General features: G+C 39.1%; 1 protein-coding gene across 6 annotated transcripts in view; it reads left to right on the plus strand.

Annotated features, from left to right (window-relative positions):
- STX8 (syntaxin 8) overlaps positions 1–23,491 on the plus strand; it is a 242,540-nt gene that overhangs the window by 43,595 nt on the left and 175,454 nt on the right. For all 6 annotated transcript variants that reach the window (XR_006890656.1, XM_046676081.1, XM_046676082.1 and 3 more), the window contains exons 5-6: positions 1,493–1,617; positions 20,204–20,296. Coding sequence is in view for 5 of the 6 variants with exons in the window: in XM_046676081.1 (XP_046532037.1) it covers positions 1,493–1,617; positions 20,204–20,296 (218 nt within the window). In the remaining variant the exon portion in view is untranslated. The remainder of the gene's footprint in view (positions 1–1,492; positions 1,618–20,203; positions 20,297–23,491) is intronic.

Raw genomic sequence — 23,491 nt, forward strand, 5'->3', positions numbered from 1 at the left:
TGGTAAAATGACAATAATTAACATTTATTGAAAGGTTATTATCTTCCAAGCACTGCATTAAGCATTTTGCACACATTTTGCACATTGTTGCCCTCAACCAGAATAAGAGCAACACCCATAACAAGAATTTATACTTTGTAGGGGGAGAGATTTTGGTCTATTTTGTCTACATTCTATTTCTTCCTCATCCCCATTGATGAGAACAGTGCCTACCACATGTAAGTACTAAGGTAATGGTTTTTGAATAAATGAATTATTTTATGTACTCCCCAGCAGCCTTTGAGGCAGATGTTGCTGTTCCTATATTGCTGGTAGGCAGTGGAGCCAGGGTTGGAGCTCACACTGACAGCCGTTCACTCCGTGTTGGGGAGCAGTGTGCAGTCTAGTCAAGGGGCATTTTCCGTTCCTGCCTTCCATTTAGTAGGCATGAGGCTTATCTATGTAAAAGGTTGAGCAATAGGGTAGCAGTTATTTCTAGATAATACGAGAGATGTGAAAAGGGCCAGGAGAATGACAAATAATGGAGATGTGAGTGAATCTGTATAAATCACTTGGAGCTGTGCCTGTACATAGTGAATGCTTAATACATGTTAGCTGTTATTGTTACTGCTACTGCTGTTATGTCACCATCGTTGTTATAATCATTTTTATGAATCCTATGAACCATACTCTTAAAGTGAGTGAGTGTTCGTGTCCGGATTGAGTGGTCAGAGCTGGTCTCATGAACAAGATGGTCCTTGCAGGTTGGACAGAATGTGAGCAGGTGGGGACAAGAGAAGAGATGCTCAAGATGGGAGGAATTCTACAAACATGGGGACTGAAGCCAAAAACGTGTGTTCCCTATTCTTCAGACAGCAAGGAGATCAATATATCTGGTGCTTCTAGAAGGGCCGTATTGGTTGCTAGAGGGAGTAAAGGTTAGGATTGATAGTTGAGATTGACTGTTTATGTTCTGAATGCTACATTATATTCATAAAATTGGATTTGAAAACCTGTGTGTGTTTGTATCTGTGAGCAACCAAATATACTTTAATAAGAAATTTTATGGTCATTTTTTAATGCCATAATCTATAGTTGCAACATTGCTATCTTCCTGAGAAATAATATTTGTGCCTTAGGTGTCACATAGCCTATGAGACAAACTTGTTCCAATGAAAAGACTGCTTCCATTTGGCCTTGAGTTTTTGAAATATAAGACCCTCATTTATGATTATTGACTCAAATGTTGTCTTGGAGGATTAGCAAGAGTATTACATGCTGCGATAGTCTCCTTAACAGGCTGTAATTCTCTGGGGGACTCGGCTTCTGCTTTATTCGTCCTTGTATCTCTTCCAGCGCTGAACACAATTGTTGGCGTAAACTAAGGATGCAATAAATTGTGGTTGAATTGAATTTCCAAGCACGCAAGGCTGGCCACCTCTGTACTTGTGGGAGTAATTTTCAGTGGAGCTATGTTTTTTGAGTTATGTATTGCATTTAATCTTTTTCTTAGGTCCAGCCTGATGACTGGAGGGGCTAAGCGAGGAGTACCCAACCCTTGGCTCTTCGAGGAGCCAGAGGAGACCAGAGGCCTGGGTTTTGATGAAATCCGGCAGCAGCAGCAGAAAATCATCCAAGGTACTGCATACCAAGGAGTGTGGGCTCCGAAACCTTGTCATGTTTTTACTACAGCCTTGTATGCTCCTTATGCACATTGAAAATCAGATGGAGAACAGTTGGTCTTTTAAAGCCCTTGGCAGTTTTGTGCTTCAGGATACCTGAGGAATAGACAAATGATGTCACCCGTTGAGGTAGCTCGTGGAGGTAGTGATTCTCTCCTGGGAGAGAGAGAGCATGCGCAGCTCTGTATCTGATAAGCCCCGGGGAATCTGGACAGGTGCTCCTTCCTTTTCTCCACAATTGGGAATTATTCTCCAAATACAGGACTCTGTCTTTTTCTCATATAAAATAAGTCAGTTTGGATTTTATGTCCAAGTTCATCTTGCCCAGTGGCTTTTAAATCTGCTCATTATTTTTTTACCTTCTTCAGTTTTTTCAATTTCAGAAGCAATGCGTGATTGTTATACAAAGGTCAGACAATGTAGGGATATGTATAATGAAAAGCTCCCCAGATTACTTCTCTAATCTCAAACTGTAAACAAATCAGTATGTATTTCCTCAGGCTTTTTTTCTATACATATACATACATTTATTCAGTTTAAGCGCACATATTTTGCATAAATAGGATCATGCTGTGTAATTGCACAGCTTTTTTTTTCTTTTAAATATGTGTCATGGTCATTTTTTCATGTTAGTATTAAGATATTTTATTCTTTCTGGGCCAGCCCAGTGGCGCAATGGTTAAGTTTGCACATTCCGCTTTTCCGTGGCCTGGGGTTCGCCATTTTGGATCCTGGGTGCGGACGTGGCACTGCTTGTCAAGCCATGCTGTGGGAGGCATCCCACATATACAGTAGAGGAAGATGGGCATGGATGTTAGCTCAGGGCCAGTCTTCCTCAGCAAAAAGGGGAGGATTGGCTGCAGATGTTAGCTCAGGGCTAATCTTCCTAAAAAAAAAAAAGATATTTTATTCTTTCTAATTCTACTTTTTAAAAACAGGTTTGTTGAGGTATAATTCACAGTATCATAAATAGCATATATTTGAAGTGTGTGATTCAGTAAGCTTTGACATCGGTATACACCTGTGAAACCATCACCTCAATGAAAATAATGAACATAATCATTATTCCCAAAAGCTTTCCTCTTGTCTCTTGTAATTCTTACTGTCGTCCCTCCCCCAACCCACAGACAGCTGCTGACCTGCTTTCTGTCACTGTAAATTAGCTTCTATTTTGTGTAATTCTATAGGAATGGAATCATAGTGTGTACTCTTTTTGGGAGGAGGGGTTCTGGCTTCTTTATCTAAGCATAATTATTTTAAGACTCATCCACGTTGTTGCGTGGCTTAGTATTTCATTGTCGTCTTGCAGAACAGCATTCCATTGTGCGAATTTCCCCCAATCTGTGTATCCATTCCACTTGTTGATGAGTATTTCGCTGTTACAAATACAACCGCCATGAACGTTCTTGTGCAAATCTTTGTATGGACATAAATTTTCATTTTTCTTAGGTAAATACCTACTAGTGGAATGACTGAGTCATATAATAGGTGGATGTTTAACTTTTTTTTTGCTGAGGAAGAGTAGCCCTGAGCTAACATCTGTTGCTAATCATCCGCTTTTTGCTTGAGGAAGATGGTCCCTGAGCTACATCCGTGCCTGTCTTCCTCTATTTTATATGTGAGTTGTGCCCAACATAGTCCTAATTTTTTTTCCTGTGATGATTGTATTGATGCTTTCGATAAAATACAAAATATTACACTTTTCTCTCTCCAATTTCCCTGTGCGCCTGTGTGCTTACTGTGCTTAGTGTACCAGCAAGCAGTCACCAAAACAGAAAAAATGGGTTCACTCTTGAGTTTTGATAAATATATAATGACACATATCCATCATTAACATAGAGTATTTCTACTGCCACATAGTAACATAGTAACATAGAGTATTTCTACTGCCCTAAAAATTCTCTGTGCCCTGCCTATTTATCCCTTCCTCCCCCCCCAACCCTATGTAACCTCTGATCTTTTTACTGTTTCCATAGTTTTACCTTTTCCAGAATGTCATGTAGTTGGAATCATACAGTATGTAGCCTTTTCAGATTGGCTGTTTGTTGTTGTGTGTCTTTTTTTTTTTGGTGAGCAAGATTGGCCCTGAGCTAACATCTGTGCCAGTCTTCCTCTATTTTGTATGTGGGATGCTGCCACAGAATGGCTTGATGAGCAGTGTGTTGGGCCAAGCCAGGGATCTGAACCTGCAAACCCTGGGCTGCCAAAGCAGAACGCGCAGTCTTAACCACCAGGCCACTGGGCCAGCCCCAGATTGGCTTCTTTTACTTAGTAATATGCATTTAAGTTTCCTCCATGCCTTTTCATGGCTTGATAGCTCATTTCTTTTTGATGCTGAATAATATTCCATTGTCTGGATGTACCACCTTTGTCTATTCACTACTGAAGGACATGTTGGTTGCTTCCAAATTTTGGCAATTATGAGCAAAGCTTCTGTAAATATCTGTGTGCATGTTTTTGTGTGCACATAAGTTTCCAACTCTTTGGGTAGATACTAAGGAGTGTGATTGCTGGATCATATGGGAAGAGTTTGTTTAGTTTTGTAAGAAACTGCCAAACTATCTTCCAAAGTGGCCGTACCATTTTGCATTCCCACCAGCAATGAATGAGAATTCCATGCTCCACATCTTCGTCAGCATTTGATGTTGTCAATTTCAAGATTTTGGCCATTCTAATAGATATGTAGTGGTATCTCATGGTTTAATTTACATTTCTCTAATGACGTGATGTGGAGCATCTTTTCACATACTTAATCTGCCATCTATAGATCTTCTTTGGTGAGGTGTCTGTTAAGGTCTTTGGCCCACTGAGTTGTTTGTATAATCTGGAGAGCAGTCGTTTATTAGATATGTCTTTTGCAAATGTTTTCTTCCAGTCTAAGGCTTCTCATTTTCTTGACTATCTTTCATAGAGCAGAAGTGTTAAATTTTAATGAAGTCCAGCTTATCAATTATTTCTTTCATGGACCATGCTTTTGGTGGTGTATCTGAAAAGTCTCTGCCAGACTTCCAGTTTCCTGTTCTGCATGTAAGGACCTGAGAAGTTGCCACTCCATCCTAACAACCAGTAATAAGCAGAACAGATTAGAAAACCAGCAACTCTTCCTGGATTTATTAGAGAGGGGAGGGCACAGGGCAGATCGCTTCACGCAAGATAGGAGAGACAGACAAGTGAATAACAGAGAGTCACAGCTTACTGGAGCAAAGACTTCCAAGCAGAAACCAGTGTGGGAACCCGTGCTGGATAGGAAAACCTGCACTGTAATTGACGAATTGCCAGAGGCTCAGTGTGGACAAGTCTGAGAGTTAAAGATTCCAGGGAACCCAGTCATAGATCAGTCCCCACAGTTTAGTGAGATTTGCCTCCAGGAGCTCGACCAGGTTCTCACAGCAACTATCAGAGAAAAATCCTCTCGTGCTTCTGACAGAGGAAGAAAGGAACCATTTTGGAATAAGCAGAGCACTCTGTTCTTCTTAACAAGGTCTGCCCTCAGGAGTAACTAGTTAACCAGAGCCTAACCTGCTGGGGTATTATCAGAGCCTAACTGACCTGGGAGAAAAGAAATGGCCAACTCCAGCCCCTTAGCCATCTGTCCCACCTAAGGGAGGAAGGAAAAAGCTATGAAACACTTCTTAAGTTCACAGTCCAGAGGCGTAGGCTCACTAAAGGGCTGAGACCTAATCACAGGACCGTGAGACACTCCCACTCACCCCACACCTTAGCACCACATTTTGCTAAAGGCCTGTTTACAGCAGTTCCTTCTATCTGTACATCTGTCTGGCTCTTGAGAAAAGATTACAAAGGCATACCAAAAGGCAAAAAAAGGTAATTTGAAGAGACAGAGCAAGCATCAGAATCAGACATGGCAGGGATGTTGGAATTATCAGACCAGGAATTTAAAAGAACTATGATTAATATGCTAAGGATTCTAATGGATAAAGTAGACGGCATTGAAGAACAGATGAGCAGTGTAAGCAGAGAGATGGAAATCCTAAGAAAGAACCCAAAAGAAATAGAGATCAAAAACACTGTAACAGACATGAAGAATGCCTTTGATGGGCTTCTTAGTAGACGGGACACAGCTGAGGAAAGAGCCTCTGAGCTTTAGGATATCTCAATAGAAACCTCCAAAACTGGAAAGCAAAGAGAAGACAGACTGAGCAAAACAGAACAAAATATCCAGGGACTGTGGGACAACTACAAAAGGTGTAGCATATGTGCAATGGAAATACTGAAAGGAGAATAAAGAGAGAGAAGAACCAAAGAAATATTTGAAACAGTGACTGAGAATTTCCCCCAAATTAATGTCAGATATCAAACCACAGACCTAAGAAACTCAGAGAACACCAAGCAGAATAAATACCAAACAAAACTACATCTAGGCTTACTATTTTCAAATTATAGAAAATCAAAGATAAAGAAAAATTTCTGAAAGAAGCTACAAGAAAAAAACACCTCACTATAGGAAAACAAGGATAAAAATTACATCTGAATTCTCAAATCATGCAAATGAGAATGGAGTGAAATATTTAGTGTTGTAAGAAAAAACTCACCAACCTAGAATTCTGTACCCTGTGAAATTATCCTTCAAAACTGAAGGAGGAATAAAGACTTTCTTAGACAAACAGACATTGAGGGAACTTGTTGCTGGTAGATCTGCCTTGCAAGAAATGTTTTAAAAATTCTTTAGCGAGAAGGAAAATAATACAGATCAGACATGTGGATCTACATGAGGAAAATAAGAGCCTCAAAGAAGGAACCAGTGAATTAAAAAAATGTCATTACCATATCCAAAGTCACACTCTCTTACTACATTACTGTATTTCTGTAACTTTATAGTAAATCTTGAAGTCAGGTAGTGTCAGTCCTCCAACTTTGTTTTCTTCCTTCAATATTGTGTAGGCTATTCTGGGTTTTTGCCTTTTCATATAAACTTTAGAATGAGTTTGTCAATAATGACAAAATAACTTGCTGGAATTTTGATTGAAATTGCATTGAATCTATAGATCAAGTTGGGAAGAACTGACATCTTGACAACACTGAGTCTTTCTGTCCATAAACATGTAGTATCTCTCCATTTATCTAGTTCTTCTTTGATTCCATTTATTAGAGTTTTGTAGTTTTCCTCATATAGATCTTGTACGTTTTTGTTAGATTTACACCTATTTCACTTTTGGGGTGCTAATGTAAATGGTATTATGTTTTTTAATTTCAAATCCCACTTTTTCATTGCTGGTATAAAGGAAAATGATTGACTTTTGTATATTAACCTTGTGTCCTGCAACATTGCTGTAGTTGCTTATTAAGTTTCAGAAGATATTTTTGTTGATGCTCTTAGATTTCTACACAGATGATCATGTCATCTGCAAACAAAGTAAGTTTTATTTCTTTCTTCCCAGTCTGTTTACCTTTTATTCTATTTTCTTGTCTGATTGCATTAGCTAGAACTTTCACTACAGTGTTGAAAAGGAGTGGTGAGAGGGGACATCCTTGCCTTGTACCTGATCTTAGTGGGAAAGCTTTGACTTTCTCAGCATTTAAGTAAGATGTTAGCTGTGAGGTTTTTGTAGGTGTTCTTTACCAAGTTGAGGAAGTTTCCCACTCTTCCTGGTTTACTAAGAGTTTTATCATTAATGGATGTTGGGTTTCGTCAGATACTTTTTCTGCATCTAGTGATGTGGTCATGTGATTTTTGTTTTTTAGCCTGCAGATGAGATGGATTGCATTAACTGATTTTTGAATGTTGAACCAGCCTTGCATACCTGGGATAAATCCCCCTTGGTCGTGGTGTGTAGTATTTTTTATACATTGTTAGATTTGATTTGCTAATATTTTTTGAGGATTTTTGCATCTATGTTCATGAGTGATATTGGTCTGGTTCTTATAATGTCTTTGTCTAGTTTTAGTATTCGGATAATGTTGGCCTCATAGAATGAGTTAGGAAGTATTCTTTCTGCTTCTGTCCTCTGAAAGAGATGGTAGAGAATTGGTATAATTTCTTCCTTAAATGTTTGGTAGAATTTACCAGTGAACCAACCCTTCTGGGCCTGGTCCATTCTGTTTTGGGAGGTTATTAATTGTTAATTCAATTTCTTTAAGAGATATAGGTCTATTCAGATTGTCTATTTCCTGTGAGTTTTGGCAGCTTGTGTCTTTCAAGGAATTGGTCCATTTTATCTAGGTTATCAATTTGCAGGCATAGAGTTGTTGATAATATTTCTTTATTATCCTTTTAATGTCCATGAGATCTGCAGTGATATTTCTTCTTTCATTACTAATATTGGTAATTTGTTAATTTGTGTCCCCTTTTTTTCTTAGTTAGCTTGGTTAGAGGCTTATTGATTTTATTGATCTTTTCAAAGAACCAGCTTTGGTTTCTCTGTTGATTTTCTGTTATCAGTTTCATTGATTTCTGCTGTAATTAATGTTTCTTTTCTTCTACTTACTTTGGATTTAATTTGCTCTTCTTTTTCTATTTTCTTAAAGTGGAAACTTAGATTATTGATCTTAGATCTTTCTTTTCTAATATATGCATTCAGTGCTATAAATTTCCCTCTATACATGCCTTTTACTGCATCCCATAAATTTTGATAAGTTGTGTTTTCATTTTCATTTAGTTCAAAACATTTTAAAATTTCTCCTGAGATTTCTTTGACGTGTGTTATTTAGTAGTATGTTGTTTAATCTCCATATATTTTGGGATTTTCCAGTTGTCTTTCCGTTATTAATTTCTAGTTTAATTCCATTGTAGTCTGAGAGCAGACACTGTATGATTTCTATTCTTTTAAATTTGTTAAGGTGTGTTTTATGGCCTGGAATGTGGTCTGTCTTGGTAAATGCTCCATGTAAGCTTGAGAAGAATGTTTATTCTGCTGTTGTTTAATGAAGTAATCTGTAGATGTCTGTTATATCCCGTTGATTGATGGTATTGCTGAGTTTAGTTATGTTCTTACTGATTTCCTGCCTGCTGGGTCTGTCTGTTTCTGATAACTTTTGTTGAGGACTCCAACTATGATAGTGTATTCATCTGTTTCTTCTTGCAGTTCTATCACTTTTTGCCTCATGTAGTTTGATGCTCTGTTATTAGGTGCATACATGTTAGGAATTGATATGTGTTTTTGGAGAATTGATTACCTTATTGTTATGTAATGCCCCTCTTTATGCCTGATAACTTTATTTGCTTTGAAGTCTGCTCTGTCTGAAATTAATATAGCTACTTCTGCTTTCTTTTTTTTTAGTTTAATTGAGGTCATATTGGCTTTTAACATTGTCTATATTTCATGTATTTCACGTTATTCTATTTCAGTTTCTGTATAGATTGCATCGTGTTCACCACCAATAGTCTAGATTTTATCTGTCAGCATATGCATCTGCCCCTTTACCCCTTTCGCCCTCTCCCTACCCTATTTTCTTCTGGTAACCATTAATCTGTTCTCCTTATCTATGTGTCTTATTTATCTTCCACATGAGTGAAATCATACAATGTTTGTCTTTCTCTGTCTGACTTATTTCACTTAGCATAATACCCTCAAGGTCCATCCATGTTGTCACAAATGGCACAATTTTGTCTTTGTTTTATGGCTGAGTAGTATTTCATTGTATATATTTACCACATCTTCTTTACCCAGTCATCCATTGATGATGATGGGTTGCTTCTATGTCTTGGCTCTTATGAATAATGCTGCAATGAACATAGGGGTGCATAAATCTTTCTGAACTGTTGATTTCATATTCTTTGCATAAATACCCAATAGTGGAATAGCTGGATCATACGATATTTCTATTTTTGGTTTTTTGAGAAATCTCCGTGCTGTTTTCCATAGTGGCTGCACCAGTTTGCATTCCCACCAGCAGTGATTGAGAATTCCGTTTTCTCCACATCCTCTCCAACACTTGTTATTTATTCTCTTGTTAATTATAGCTGTTCTGACAGGTGTGAGGTATCTCATTGTAGTTTTGATTTGTATTTCCCTAATAATTAGTCATGTTGAACATCTTTTCACATACCTGTTGGCCATCTGTAAATCTTCTTTAGGAAAATGTCTCTTCATATCCTCTACTCCTTTTTTGATTTCATGGTTTGTTTTTTTTGTTGTCGAGTTGGTTGAGTTCTTTATGTATTTTGGGAATTAACCCCTTGTTGGATATATGATTTGCAAAATTTTTTCCCAGTTGGTGGGTTGTCTTTTTGTTTTGTTCCTGGTTTCCTTTGCCTTGCAGAAGTTTTTTAGTTTGATGTAGTCCCATTTGTTTATTTTTTCTTGTTTCCCTTGCCTGAGTAGACATGGTATTCGAAAAGATGCTGCTAAGACTGATGTCAAAGAGTGTAGTGCCTATTTTTCTTCTAGGAGTTTTATGGTTTATTCAAGTCTTTAATCCATTTTGAGTTAATTTTTGTATATGGTGAAAGATAATTGTCTACTTTAATTCTTTTGTGTGTGGCTGTCCAGTTTTCTCCAACACCATTTATTGAAGAGACTTTCCTTTCTGTATTGTATGTTCTTGGCTCCTTTGTTGAAGATTAGCTGTCCATAGATGTGTGGTTTTATTTCTGGGCTTTCAATTGTGTTCCATTAATCTGTGTGTCTATTTTTGTGCCAGTACCATATTACTATAGCTTTGTAGTATATTTTGAAGTCAGGGATTGTAATGCCTCCAGCTTTGTTCTTTTTTCTCAGGATTGCTTTGGCTATTTGGGGTCTTTTGTTCTTCCATACAAATTTTAGGATTCTTTGTTCTATTTCCGTGAAGAATGTCATTGGGATTCTGATTGGGATTGCATTGAATCTGTAGATTACTTTAGGTAATGTGGACATTTTAACTATGTTTATTCTTCCAATCCATGAGCATGGAATATCTTTCCATTTGTTATGTTTTCTTCGGTTTCTTTCAATAATGTCTTATAGTTTTCAGTATATACATCTTTCACTTTTTTGGTTAAATTTATTCCTAGATATTTTATTCTTTTTGTTGTGATTGTAAATGGGATTGTGTTATGGACTTCTCTTTCTGCTAGTTTGTTATTAATGTATAGGAATGCAACTCATTCCTTTTTTTTTCTGGGGAAGAGTCTCCCTGAGCTAAGATCTGTTGCCAGTCCTCCTCTGTTTTTGTATGTGACCTGCTGTCACAGCATGGCCACTGATAGACCAGTGGTGAAGGCCATGCCCAGGAACTGAACTCGGGCTGCTGAAGCAGAGTGCACTGAAGTTAACCACTAGGCCACGAGGGCTGGCCCCAATGCAACTGATTTTTGGAGGTTGATTTTGTACTCTGAAACTTTGCTGTAGTGGTTAATTATTTCTAAGCATTTTCTGTGGATTCTTTAGGATTTTCTATGTATAGAATCATGTCATCCACAAGTAGTGAGAGTTTGACGTCTTCCTTTCCAATTTGGATACCTTTTATTTCTTTTTCTTGCCTAATTTCTCTGGCCCAAACCACCAGTACTGTGTTGAATAGGAGTGGCAAGAGTGGGCATCCTTTCTTGTTCCTATTGTCAGAGGGATGGCTTTCAGTTTTTCACCCTTAAGTATGATGTTGGCTGTGGGTTTGTCATATATGATCTTTATTATTTTCAGGTACTTTCCTTCTATGCCCATTTTATTTAGGGTTTTTTTTTTTTATCATAAATGGATGTTGGATCTCGTCAAATGCTTTCTCTGCATCTGTTGAGATGATCATGTGATTTTTATTCCTCATTTTGTTAATGTGGTATATCACGTTGATTGATTTGTGGATGTTGAACTCTCCCTGTGTCCCTGGTATAAATCCCACTTGATCATAATGTACCATCTTTTTAATGTATTTCTGTATTAGATTTGCTAATATTTTGTTAAGGATTTTGCATCTATGTTCATTAGAGATATTGGCCTGTAATTTTCCTTCTTTGTCTGGTTTTGGTATCAGGGTAATGTTGGCTTCATAGAATGAGTAAGGAAGTGTTCCATCTTCTTCAGTTTTTTGGAGTAGTTTGAGAAGGATAGGTACTAAATCTTCTTTGAATGTTTGGTAGAATTCTCCAGAGAAGCCATCTGGTCCTGGACTTTTGTTTTTTGGGAGGTTTTTGATTGCTGTTTCCATCTCTTTACTTGTGTTTGGTCTATTCAGATTCTCTATTTCTTTCTGATTTAGTTTTGGGAGGTTATATGAGTCTAAGAATCTATCTGTTTTTTCTAGGTTATCCAATTTGTTGGCATATAGTTTTTCATAGTATTCTCTTGTAATCCTTTGTATTTCTGTGGTATCTGTTGTAATTTCTCCTCTTTCATTTTTAATTTTATTTGCATCCTCTCTCTTCCTTTTTTAGTGAATCTGGCTAAAGATTTTTATCAGTTTTGTTTATCTTCTCAAAGAACCAGCTCTTGGTTTCATTGATCCTTTTTATTGTTTTTATAGTCCCTATTTTATTTATTTCTGCTCTAGTTTTTATTATTTCCCTCCTGCTGACTTTGGGCTTTGTTTGCTCTTCTTTTCCTAGTTCTGTTAGATGTAGTTTAAGGTTATTTACTGGAGATTTTTCTTGTTTGCTAAGGTAGACCTGTATTGCTGTAAATTTCCCTCTTAGCACTGCTTTTGCTGCATCCCATAAGAGTTGGTATGTTGTGTTTTCATTTTCACTTGTCTCCAGGTATTTTTTGATTTCTCCTTTGATTTCTTTATTGATCCAATGGTTGTTCAGTAGCATGCTGTTTAATCTCTGCATATTTGTGCCTTTCCCAGTGTTTTCCTTGTAGTTGATTTCTAGTTTCATAGCATTGTGATCAGAAAAGATACTTGATATGATTTCAGTTTTCTTAAATTTATTGAGGACTGCCTTGTTTCCCAACGTATGGTCTATCTTTGAGAATGTTCCACGTACACTTGAGAAGAATGTGTATTCTGCTGTTTTTGGATGGAATGGTCTATATGTATTAAGTCCTTCTGGTCTAGTATTTCATTTAAGGCCGGTGTTTCCTTGTTGACTTTCTGTCTGGATGATCTATCCATTGATGTAGGTGGCATGTTGAGATCCGCACCTATTATTGTGTTACTGTCAGTTTCTCCCTTTAGGTCTGTTAGTAGTTGCTTTGTATACTTTGGTGCACCTGTGTTGGGTGTATATATATTCGTAAGTGTTATTTCCTCTTGGTGGAATCTCCCTTTTATCATTATATATTCCCCTCTTTGTCTTTCATTGTTTTCTTAATCTCGAAGTTGGCTTTGTCTGATGTAAGTATGGCAACACCTGCTTTCTTTTGCTTGCCATTTTCTTGGAGCATCATCTTCCATCCCTTCACTCTAAGCCTGTGTTTGTCTTTAGAGCTGAGATGAGTCTCCTGGAGGCAGCATATTGTTGGATCTTGTTTTTTAATCCATCCAGCCACTCTGTCTTTTGATTAGAAAATTCAATCCATTGGTCAGTGGGAATAGGAACTGTGTCCAGCCCTGTTTGAGCTCAGAGGATATTCCCTTAACCCTTTCAGGTGGTTCCTTCCTCAGCCTTCGTTAGTTTCCTCACACACACGGCCTGATCAATGCTCACATGAAGCCTCAAGGTGGACCCTGTGAAAATCTCTGGAGTTTTCTCTCTGTGCAGCTCTCTCCTCTCTGGTTCTGTGCCCTACATACTCTAGCCACCTTGACTTCTTTGGATTCTTCTTAACTCAGGGAGACTGCCGGCCCCACCTGGTGTCCCCCTTCCCCACACAACAGCCTGGGAACTCTCAAGACAATAATCTGGGGCAATCAGAGCTCATGTAGTTTGTTTCCTATCTCTCAGGGATCACTGTCCTTCAATTCCCGACGTCTGTGTCTTGAAATTGTTGTTTTACTTTTTTCCTGTGGTTTTGTGTTTTTTTCCCTGAGTTGTTTCAGGCCAGAAGTAAATCTGGTCCCTGTCAGTCCATCTTGGCCAGAAGCAGAAGTCTAATTCTATCTTGAACTCCCTTGTCACAGTGAAATTACCCAGTAAATGAGATACTGCCTCCCTTATATCTTCAGTTCAACATACTTTACCCATTATCATATTTGAAGCAGAGTGAAAAAATTAAGAGCAATACGGCTTTACACACAGCACAACCATTCATTTGCGGTGCTTTATTCTTCAAGATTCATGGTTCCTGAAAAGCATGTCTTGCTAGCTAATACTAATGACTTTTCTAGTGTTGTTGCTTTTTGCTGGGAAAGGCTGTTTTCAAGTAAAAAAAATAACCCTGTCACTGAGAAGGTGCTGCGTTCAGAGATTGCTGTAGGTTGGGTGTGAGAGGATGCCACCTGCAAGTTTTTGTCATTGAGTCTCCAAAACAGACAGCATCCTTATTGAGATGCCCACCCTCTGAAGGCCTGCTGGCCTGCGGGGTTTGTGGAGATGAAGGAGCAGAGGAGAGGAGCAGCACGTATTGCAGATCACTTTGTTTTTCTACTCTTACCTTTGTCTTTTGAAATGCTGTGTCCCTCTTTGCTTTTTTAGCAAGCTGTTTTTCAAGGATAAACACAAAACCGGAAGTAATCTTTACATAAGACCCTTATCAGCCTTTTCTCTGCCTCAAGAATCTTGGTGATGTGCTGAGGTTGCTGTGGCATGGCTTCATTGCCAGATCCTGCACTAGATAAAATAAAGAACCGTGAAGGGCATTTCTAACTTCCTTTCGTCCATGGGATCTGTTAGCCTTTCTGTACTTTCGTTGACCTTTAGAAAAGCTTTGCAAATCACCCTAAAATAACAGTTTATTGGTAGAACTTAGACTTGAGGCAATGAATGCCTTCCTTTCCTAACCGAGAAGCTAGGCCTCATTACAACCAGTTAGCCAGTCTTGGCTTCTGTGCTATGTAAGCTGTAATTTCAGACACAAATGGACATTAGGCAGAAGATGAGCAGGGTGATGACAATAACTGGGTCTTCTCAAAAATCCACGAGAGAGAGAAAAGGAAGGTAGCTTTTTGAGTCCTTTGTCTCTGAGTCAATGACAGACCCTGGAGAAGGCATGAAGTACCATTCTACCTTTACTCAGGAGGTCTCTTTGGTGGGGTTTCTTAATTATCTCTGTGTTTGCCGTTATTCTATAGATATTCTTTCTAGATTCTAGTAGAAAGTTGTACATTAGTTTTAGATTTCTGTTCTTAGGTCTCTAAATATTTTCATGTGAAATAGTCGTGGTGGAGGTGGCTAGCTGGACTCCATTTTATACTGGCAAATCTTAGTAGGTGATCTTTGAACACTTGCAATCATAACTTCACACACTTCTCTTTTTTTTTAAAGATGGACACCTGAGCTAACATCTGTTGCCAATCTTTTTTTCCCTTCTTCTCCCCAAAGCCTCCCAATACATAGTTGTATATTCTGGCTGTGAGTGCCTCTGGTTGTGCTGTGTGGGATGCTACCTCAGCATGGCTTGATGAGCAGTGCCATGTCCATGCCCAGGATCTGAACCAGCGAAACCCTGGGCTGCCAAAGTGGAGCGGGCGAACTTAGCCACTCGGCCGCGGGCCGGCCCCCACACACAACTTTCTTTGAAGATGCCCTTTCTTGTAGCTGTCACCTAGACCATGATTCTTTTACTAAAATCTTAAAACAAAAACAAAAATAAAAACATGTATTCTTAAAACTTGCTCTAAGAGTCTTCCCAACTTAGTGATTAGCTTTATCCAGCTTGACTTAATCCTTTCCTCATTCGTTCCTTACTTCCTTTTATTCAAGGAGAACTCCTTCTGTATGTTAAATATGAGAATTTCCATTGCTTCTCTCTGGGCACTGGACAGCACAACATCAATTACTTTTCTACTACCTAAACTCAGAGGAGGCTGTCTCCTACTGCCCTTCCGTATGTCTAGGAGAGACGGTATGTCTTTCTTCTGCAAACCTGGAGGACCCTCTGTGGTCATTCTTTGATTTAAACACCACTCATTAAGTACTTGCTCTATGCAACCAGTTGGGCTCAGAACTAGGCAAAGACATAGGAAAAGAAGACATGGCCCCAGCCCTTGGTGCTCTCGTCATGTGCTCAATCAGGGGCCTGAGGTTGCAACTCTCAGGAATATCCCTTTGTTTTATTTGCTTGTTAAAATGTTGATAATCTTTTGCTGTGGAAAATTTCAAGCATATAGAAGTAGAGAGAGTAAGATAATGATTCCATTTTACCCATCACTTGCTCCAGCAGTTATCAACTCATAGCCAATCTTGTTTCATCTGTATGTCTACCCACCTGCCCATCCCCTGGATTAATTTTGAAGCAAATCCAAGATATTGTATAATTTCATTGGTCAATATTCCAGAATATATCTCTAAAGTATGTTTGTAAAAGATAAGGACTGTTTTAAAAAAATATATAATCACAATGCCATTATCCCCCTTAACAAATTAACAGTATTTCCTTAGTATAATCAAATCTCCAGTCAGTGTTCAGATTTCCCAGATGGTCCTATGATGTTTCTCTTAGGTTGTTCAATTCAGGATCTGAATATAGTCTGTACGTTGCAACTAATTGATATGTCCCTGAAGTTTCTTTAATAGATAGGTACCTTTGCCAACTCTCTTTTTTTCTTGGCAGTTTCTTGGTTGAAGAAACAGGGTCATTTGTCCTCTAGTTTCCCACTATCTAGATCTTGCTATTTGTATCCCATAGATTGTTGAACATATTTCTCTATCCCACATATTTTCTGTAAATTCTTAGTTAGATTTAGTGGCTTGATCAGAATCAAGTTTGTTATTTTTGGCAAGAATACTTTATGATGACTGTCGTTTTATTTTTAATCTACAGCCACTAGATAGTCCTCCCACAATTACATGATACTTAGTTAGAAGATGGTTTTTCTGAATGTCTAAAGATAGGAAGTATCCAAACACCTAATTATTCCAAAGGGATTTTCAGAGAACGATTGTATTAGTTTTCTATTGCTGTTGTGATAAATTAGTACAAACTTTGTCACTTAAGCTACAAATTTATTGTCTTATAATTCTGTCGGTCAGAAGTGCAATATGGGTCTCACTGGGCTAAGATCAAGGCATTGGCAGGGCTGGGTTCCATTTTGGAAGCTCCTGGGAAGAATTCATTCCCTTGCGTTTTCCAGCTTCTAGAGGCTACCCACTGGCTCATGGTTCCCTTCTTCAGTCTTCAAAGCCAGCAAGTTGCATCTCTCTGACCCTTGACCCTTCTTCATATCTCCCTCTGATTACAGCTGGGAAAGGTTCTCTGTTTTAAGGACTCTTATGATTACATTGGGCCCACCTGGACAATCCAGAATAATCTCCCCTCTCAAATACCTTAATCTCAATCACATCTGCAAAGTTCCTTTTGTCATGTTAGGTCACATATTCACAGGTTCCAGGAATTGGGATGTGGACATCTTTAGGGGGCCATTATTCTGCGTAGCACAATGGTCATCCATTTTTTAAAATTAACACCATTATAAAATTGAAGGATGATTAGTAGAGTGTGGGTATGTGGCAAATGATCTATTGTGAGACAATAACTTGGGTTATGTGATAGGGTAGGGCAGATTATAGTAATGAGCTATCATCATGACATCATGGTAGTTTTATATGTTCTGCATGACTGCCTTGTTCTTGATTGTTTATATTTTTTTGCAAGTAACAGCATTTTATTTTGCTTGTTGTATCTAAGGTGATCATACCACCTCCCCTTAGAAATGCTGCTCTAGGACTTGGAGATGCTCAGGTCATCAATATTAATATTACATACACAGCATCTCAGTCATCTGGACCTCCTATGTCTTTGGATTATGGAATGCAAATTTATCATAGCACTTAACCATAGTGAGGAGGTGCTAAATTCTTGTAGAAATGATTTGAGTGGAGCAGAATTTTTAGCCCTCTTTCTGTTTTGTATTAGAGAACCTTTAGGTAGTTACGTCAGACAGTGAGTCAAGGTTGAGAGAAAAGAGTGCAATGTAGGTATTTTTCATTCATAGTCTATGTCTCTACTAGATAAAGCAGCTTTATAACTTTAATGATTCTTTTCATAACTGAAAACTGTAGAAGCATCTCCTCTCCTCTTTTTTTTTTTTTTAAAGATTTTATTTTTCTCCTTTTTCTCCCCAAAGTCCCCCGGTACATAGTTGTATATTCTTCGTTGTGGGTCCTTCTAGTTGTGGCATGTGGGACGCTGCCTCAGCGTGGTTTGATGAGCAGTGCCATGTCCGCGCCCAGGATTCGAACCAACGAAACACTGGGCCACCTGCAGCGGAGCACGCGAACTTAACCACTCGGCCATGGGGCCAGCCCCGTCTCCTCTCCTCTTTTTAAATTGTCTTACCTTTTAATTTGTGTTGACGCTTGACCCTCAGTCCTATATACGGATTCTTCTTGGGATGCATTTGGAACTTTACTATAACATCAGTCATCCTAGAGCAGCACGAGGTTGATGATAGATTTATCTTGGAGGCCATCCAAGAGGTTGTTACTAAAGACCAAAAGGACCTCATTATAAAGTGATTTTGCTATAAAATTGTCCCTTGGAACGATCCCTGGAGACAGCAGGTCATTTGTATGGTTAAAAAGTATGTAGTGTCAAAAAATGTCACTAAAGGGTCCTTACCTCACACCATTAGTTTAAATAAATTCCAGATGAATTAACGAGTTAAGTGTAATGGCTTAATTCCATCAAAAGACTAGGCAAAAAATATAAGTAAATGTTCATGTGATCTTGGGTAAGAAGACCTTTGTGATTTCTGCTTTTGTCGATATTCCTTTACGTGAAACAGTTGTTTTAAGAACTGTCAACAAGCGAAGCTGAAGCAGCGTGTTGCCTTCATCTGGCGTATTGCTTGCGCAGAAAGAGTCATTAGACTCAGCCTCCGAATGTGCTTCCCCGGGCACCTGAAAGCAAAGGGAAAAGGTTCTTACAAAGAGATCACTGAGACTGCCTAGTTAAAAAAAAAAAAAAAAATCAAATTTTAAAGGAAGAATCTTGAGTTACTTGAGTTCTTTTCTCTTTAAATTTTCAAAATTTAGAAAAGTAATACATTTTCATTTTTTAAAACAAAAATGCTATTTTACTACACATTGTTCTGTATCCCGCTTTTTAACTTAATAACATCTCATGAACTTTTGTCAATTTTAAAATAGACATGTGCAATATCACTTTTAATGGCTACATAGTGTTTTACTGTGTCGATACGCTCTAAGTCTTTAAACAGATCCTTTTGTTTGGGCGTTTAGGTGGTTTCCTATTTTTCACTATTATTAATGCATCAGTCTGGGTCTAATCAGGAGAAAAATTTGAACAGGGAAAGTTTAATATACAGAATTACTAACTATAACAGGAAATTAGAGTAATGAGGGATCCACTGGCAAGAGAGAGAGAGAACAGAAATAGCAGGTGAGGTGTAGTCAGCAGCCCTCCGCCGAGATAGAGGCCCGAGGAAGCGCCCCGCGGCCGGGGTTGAGGCACAGATGTTACTGAAGAGGACACAGCTGGGGTCACTGGATTTCAGAGAAGTCACCCTGGTGCCCAGCTGAGCCAAGCCGGTGGAATGTGCTAGAAAGCTGCCCTCTAGGGTCCTAGGGAATACTGTTGATGGGAAAGTGTCTAACTGGAGGCCCTCTGTTATAAAACTGCCCAAGGAGGGCTGTGTCGGGAGAGGTTGCCGGCCTGTGGGTGCTGCTGGTTCTGGACACTGAAGGAGCTGGATGCTGAAGAAGCTGTAGGGGCTGCAGGAGCCTGGCGACAGAGCAGGCTGGAGGCAGGAAGCAAACCCTTTCCTCCTGTAACGTCTCTGCAGTCTCCTCTGCTGACAAAGCTGGCAAAGAAAAAATATTTAAAGGCTCCAGATCCATTTTCACAGATCAGTCAAAAAGGGTGAATTTGGAGCTAAGAGGCAATAAATTGATGACCAGCACAGGAAGCAGTGTTTCAAAGAATATCCTTATGTATACCCCACTGTGTACTATCTGAATGTTTTCTTACATACATTCCTAGACATAGAATTGATAGATAAAAAGGTAGGCACAGTTTGCTCTCTAGAAAGGTGTATTAACTCTCTCCCATTACACAGTAGTTAGGAGCTTCTTGTTCTTCACACTTCAGTTAACCCTGGGTATTAGCATTCTTTATATTCCTTACAAATCTGGTAAGTCAAAAAAAAATTCATTATTATTTTTTATCGGTATTTAAAAAAAATTAGTAGTGATGTCAGAGCTTTTATTTGTTTATTTTCTCTTGTTCTTTTGTGAGTTTCCTGTCTAGATCCTTTGCCCATTTAAAAAAATTGGAATATTAAGTCTTTCTGTTGATTGTACATGCTCTTTATGTGTTAGTATTAGAAAATTTAAACATTTCTATAGTCAAAGTTTATATTGCTTCATTTTTATTACTTAAAAATGTAAGTCATCTGGAAATTATTTTAGGTCAAGGCATGAGGTAGGTATTTAATTAAAAAAATTTTTTTTCCAATAATGTTAACTGTTTTTCTCTTTTCCTGACTGATTTAAAATGTTACTTTTATCATATATTGAATTGTGTTACATACCTGGGTATATTTCTGGACTTTAAATCGTTTCCCTTTGGCTTTTAGTTAGGTAATTGTTTTTCTTTTTCTTTCAGAACAGGACGCGGGCCTTGATGCCCTTTCCTCCATCATAAGTCGCCAGAAACAGATGGGGCAGGAAATTGGGAATGAGCTGGATGAACAAAATGGTAAGCACATGCCTGAGACTGACCAAATTTGCCATTTAGTATAAAAACTAAAAGCTTAAATATTGGTTAAATGACTTTAATATTACAAAACATGTAAAGTGGTTTAACATCAATGGATTATTATAGTTTAATGCAATTGAGGGTGGTTTGTGGCAGATTTAGATTATAGTTACCAAATACTGTGTCAAGAAATTTGATAAAACATTTCCAGTTCTCTGTAGCTGCTTTTAAAAATACTTTGTCTTGTGATCCATTTATCCCACGAGCTTTCCTTTATGTGGTCATGCAATGAAATGGCACAGTGTAGTCTACACTGATGAGGCTCACCGAGGCTGTGGAGACTCCGGGTCATCTACACACCCAGTAGAGTTGGCGCCTCTCTCATCCTCTTCCAGGCTGCAGGGCAAAAAGCAGTGCTCCAAGACATTTATTCAGGGCTTGATGTGACGAATCTGGCTGGAGAAACATTAATTTGCAAACCATGAGCAGATAGCTTGGGAGAGCCAGACCTTTAAGCTGGGAGCCTACCCGAAAGGCTCTTGTGCGTGAGGTGTGTGTTGTGAGGATGTGGGAGCCTGAGAGGGGGTTGCAGCAGTAGGAATGGAGAAGAGAGGTCGGATGCAGGGGACTGATGGCCCTTTTACTGTGATGGACACGGGGGAATTGGAGGGTCACTGGTTTGTGAGTGGAGAAAATTATCTCTGTAGAAAATCCGCCTATCATATGTATAGTTGTTCTTTATCCCAAGGAAATTTAGCTTGTTCAGTGGGTCAGACTAGAAAGGATGCTAGCCACCATGCTGGTGAAGCTTGCCCATCCTATGAGGTGCTTAGATAAGCACCCATAGAGTAATCTCTGGGTAGATGGTTAAGAATTGATGCATACTTTGGTGAAGTGACTTGCTGACTTTGCAGGTCAAATCACCCTGCATTTTTGCCCACATAAGCAATCACGCCAGTATGTCCTTATCTTGTCTTTCCTCTAGTTCAATGGTTATCACACTTTGCTGCATTTTAGAATCACCTGGGGAGCTTTTAAACCTCCCAAAGCCGAGGCCATACCTGAGTTGGTGTTCTGTTGTTGCTGTAACAAATTACCACAAACTTACCTTACAGTTCTGGAGTCTGACATGGGTCTTACTGGGCTAAAACCAGGTGTCGACAGGGCTGCATTTCTTTCTGGACACTCTGGGGGAGAGTTAATTTCCTTACCATTTCCAGTTTCTAGAGGCTGCCTGCATTCCTTGGCTTGTGGCTCGCTTCTCCATCTTCAAAGCCAGCAACAGTAGATTGAATTCTTCTCACATTGCCTCACCCTGACCTCTAACTTCTGCCTCCCTCTTCCACTTTTAAGGACCTTTGTGGTTGCAGTGGGCCCACCCAGATAATCCAGAATAATCTCCCTATATAGGGTGAGCTGATCTAGCAACCTTAATTCCATCTGCAACCATAATGCCCCTTGGCCTTGTAACCTAACATATTCATGGATTCCAACATGTAGACATCTTTAGGGGACCACTAATCTGCCTACCGCAGTACTTTATACCAATTAAATCATAATCTATATGGTGAAGCCTAAGCATCAGTATTTCTTAAAGCTCCCTAGATGATTTCAGTGTGCTGGCAAGCTTGAGAACCAGTGCCCTTGTTGAATAGGCTGAGAGAACATGTTTGCCACTCTGTTTTTATATTACCTCTCCTGTGCTCACGTTACAGATAGAAATCCCACACGAACACAGAACAGTCGCATAGTTACATATACACATCTGCCATCCCAGGTGCAGTCAGGGACTCTTTCTTCTCATATCACACTCTACCCCCATCCTTTTCACCTCTTCCTCCATGCCTCCCCAGTCCTCATCGCCATTCCAGACCCGGATGCATACATGTGTATGGAGACAAACATGAGGTATTTTTCCATTCGTTGCCAAAATAAGCTGGGTTTTCTCTGTGGTGGCCTCCCAGAGAGATTGCAGTTATGCTGGTGGTTTTCTAATATGCACATTTGCTCCTCAGAAATAGGGCAGAGTCAGCCATTTTCTTTTATAGGAACTGAGAGACTCTCTGAGGATAAAAAATTATATCCCTGCTAGGATTATAATCAGCCTTTATTCCTTTTGTCAAAATCAAAAAGGCCATTCTGTCTATAGGTGTGGAGAGCATGGTTGCACCCCATCTGGGTTTCTACTGTGACCTGAGTGTATAATGGGGAGTCTGGGACACTGGAGAAGGATACCACTTTTGCTGTAAATATCTCTGTTTGATTTACTGACCCACTGAATTATTCTTTTGGTTTTCTTTAAATGAGAGAAACAATTGTCCAGGATAATGGCCAGCCAGACCAGCTTTTAGAATCAAGTATCAAATCCTTACTAACAAAATACACTGTACTTAGAACATAACCACAAAGCTGAAGGGTTGAATTATCATCAGTTTAGGAATTCAGTTTCCAATCTTCTCATATAGAGTTAAAAAGGGCCTGGCCAACACCAGTAATTAACCTTGTTCATACGCCAGTGACCGAGCCTAATGAGGAAAAGGATTAGCAGTTAACTGAAGATGCCAGTGATGGAGGACCTCGGTGTATGCTGGATGTGGGGGTTGGTAGCTGGTGAAGGTGGGGGATGGTTGGGGAGAAGGATAGAGAGCCAAACCAAGGAGATCACCTCATGGAACCACAGAGTTAGTGCCCTTCAATTCAAGGTGAACTGTGTTGGTTCACCTTGATCACGATGAACTGGCTAGGCACAAAGGGCTCATGTCAGACTGCTCAGATGCTGTTCCAGAATGAAGACTTATAGTACTGGTTTACTGAAAAATTCCTTAAAGTTCATGCTCAAGAGGGCAGTGCCTTTTGAAAAGAACATTAAGACAAGAAACTGAACGGAATTGACTTGGCTAAAGTAGACAGTCTGAGACGTAATTTTGGCCTTGGCCAAACCTTGAAGGCAGCACCAAGAAGAGCCATAGAGGTGCGGTTCTGATGGATGAAATAGTGCCAAGAATAGGCTGTTTCGCAGATCTCTGCTAGTGCATGCCAGTCCTTGCCATTCTTTTTTCTTTCTTTTTTTTTTTTTAGTGAGGAAGATTGTCACTGAGCTAACATCTCTGGCAATCTTCCTCTATTTGGTATGTGGGACGCTACCACAGAACGACTTGATGAGCAGTGTGTAGGTCCGTGCCCGAGATCCAAACC

The sequence above is a fragment of the Equus quagga genome, chromosome 11 (genome assembly GCF_021613505.1).
Source record: "Equus quagga isolate Etosha38 chromosome 11, UCLA_HA_Equagga_1.0, whole genome shotgun sequence".
Lineage (NCBI taxonomy): Eukaryota > Metazoa > Chordata > Mammalia > Perissodactyla > Equidae > Equus > Equus quagga.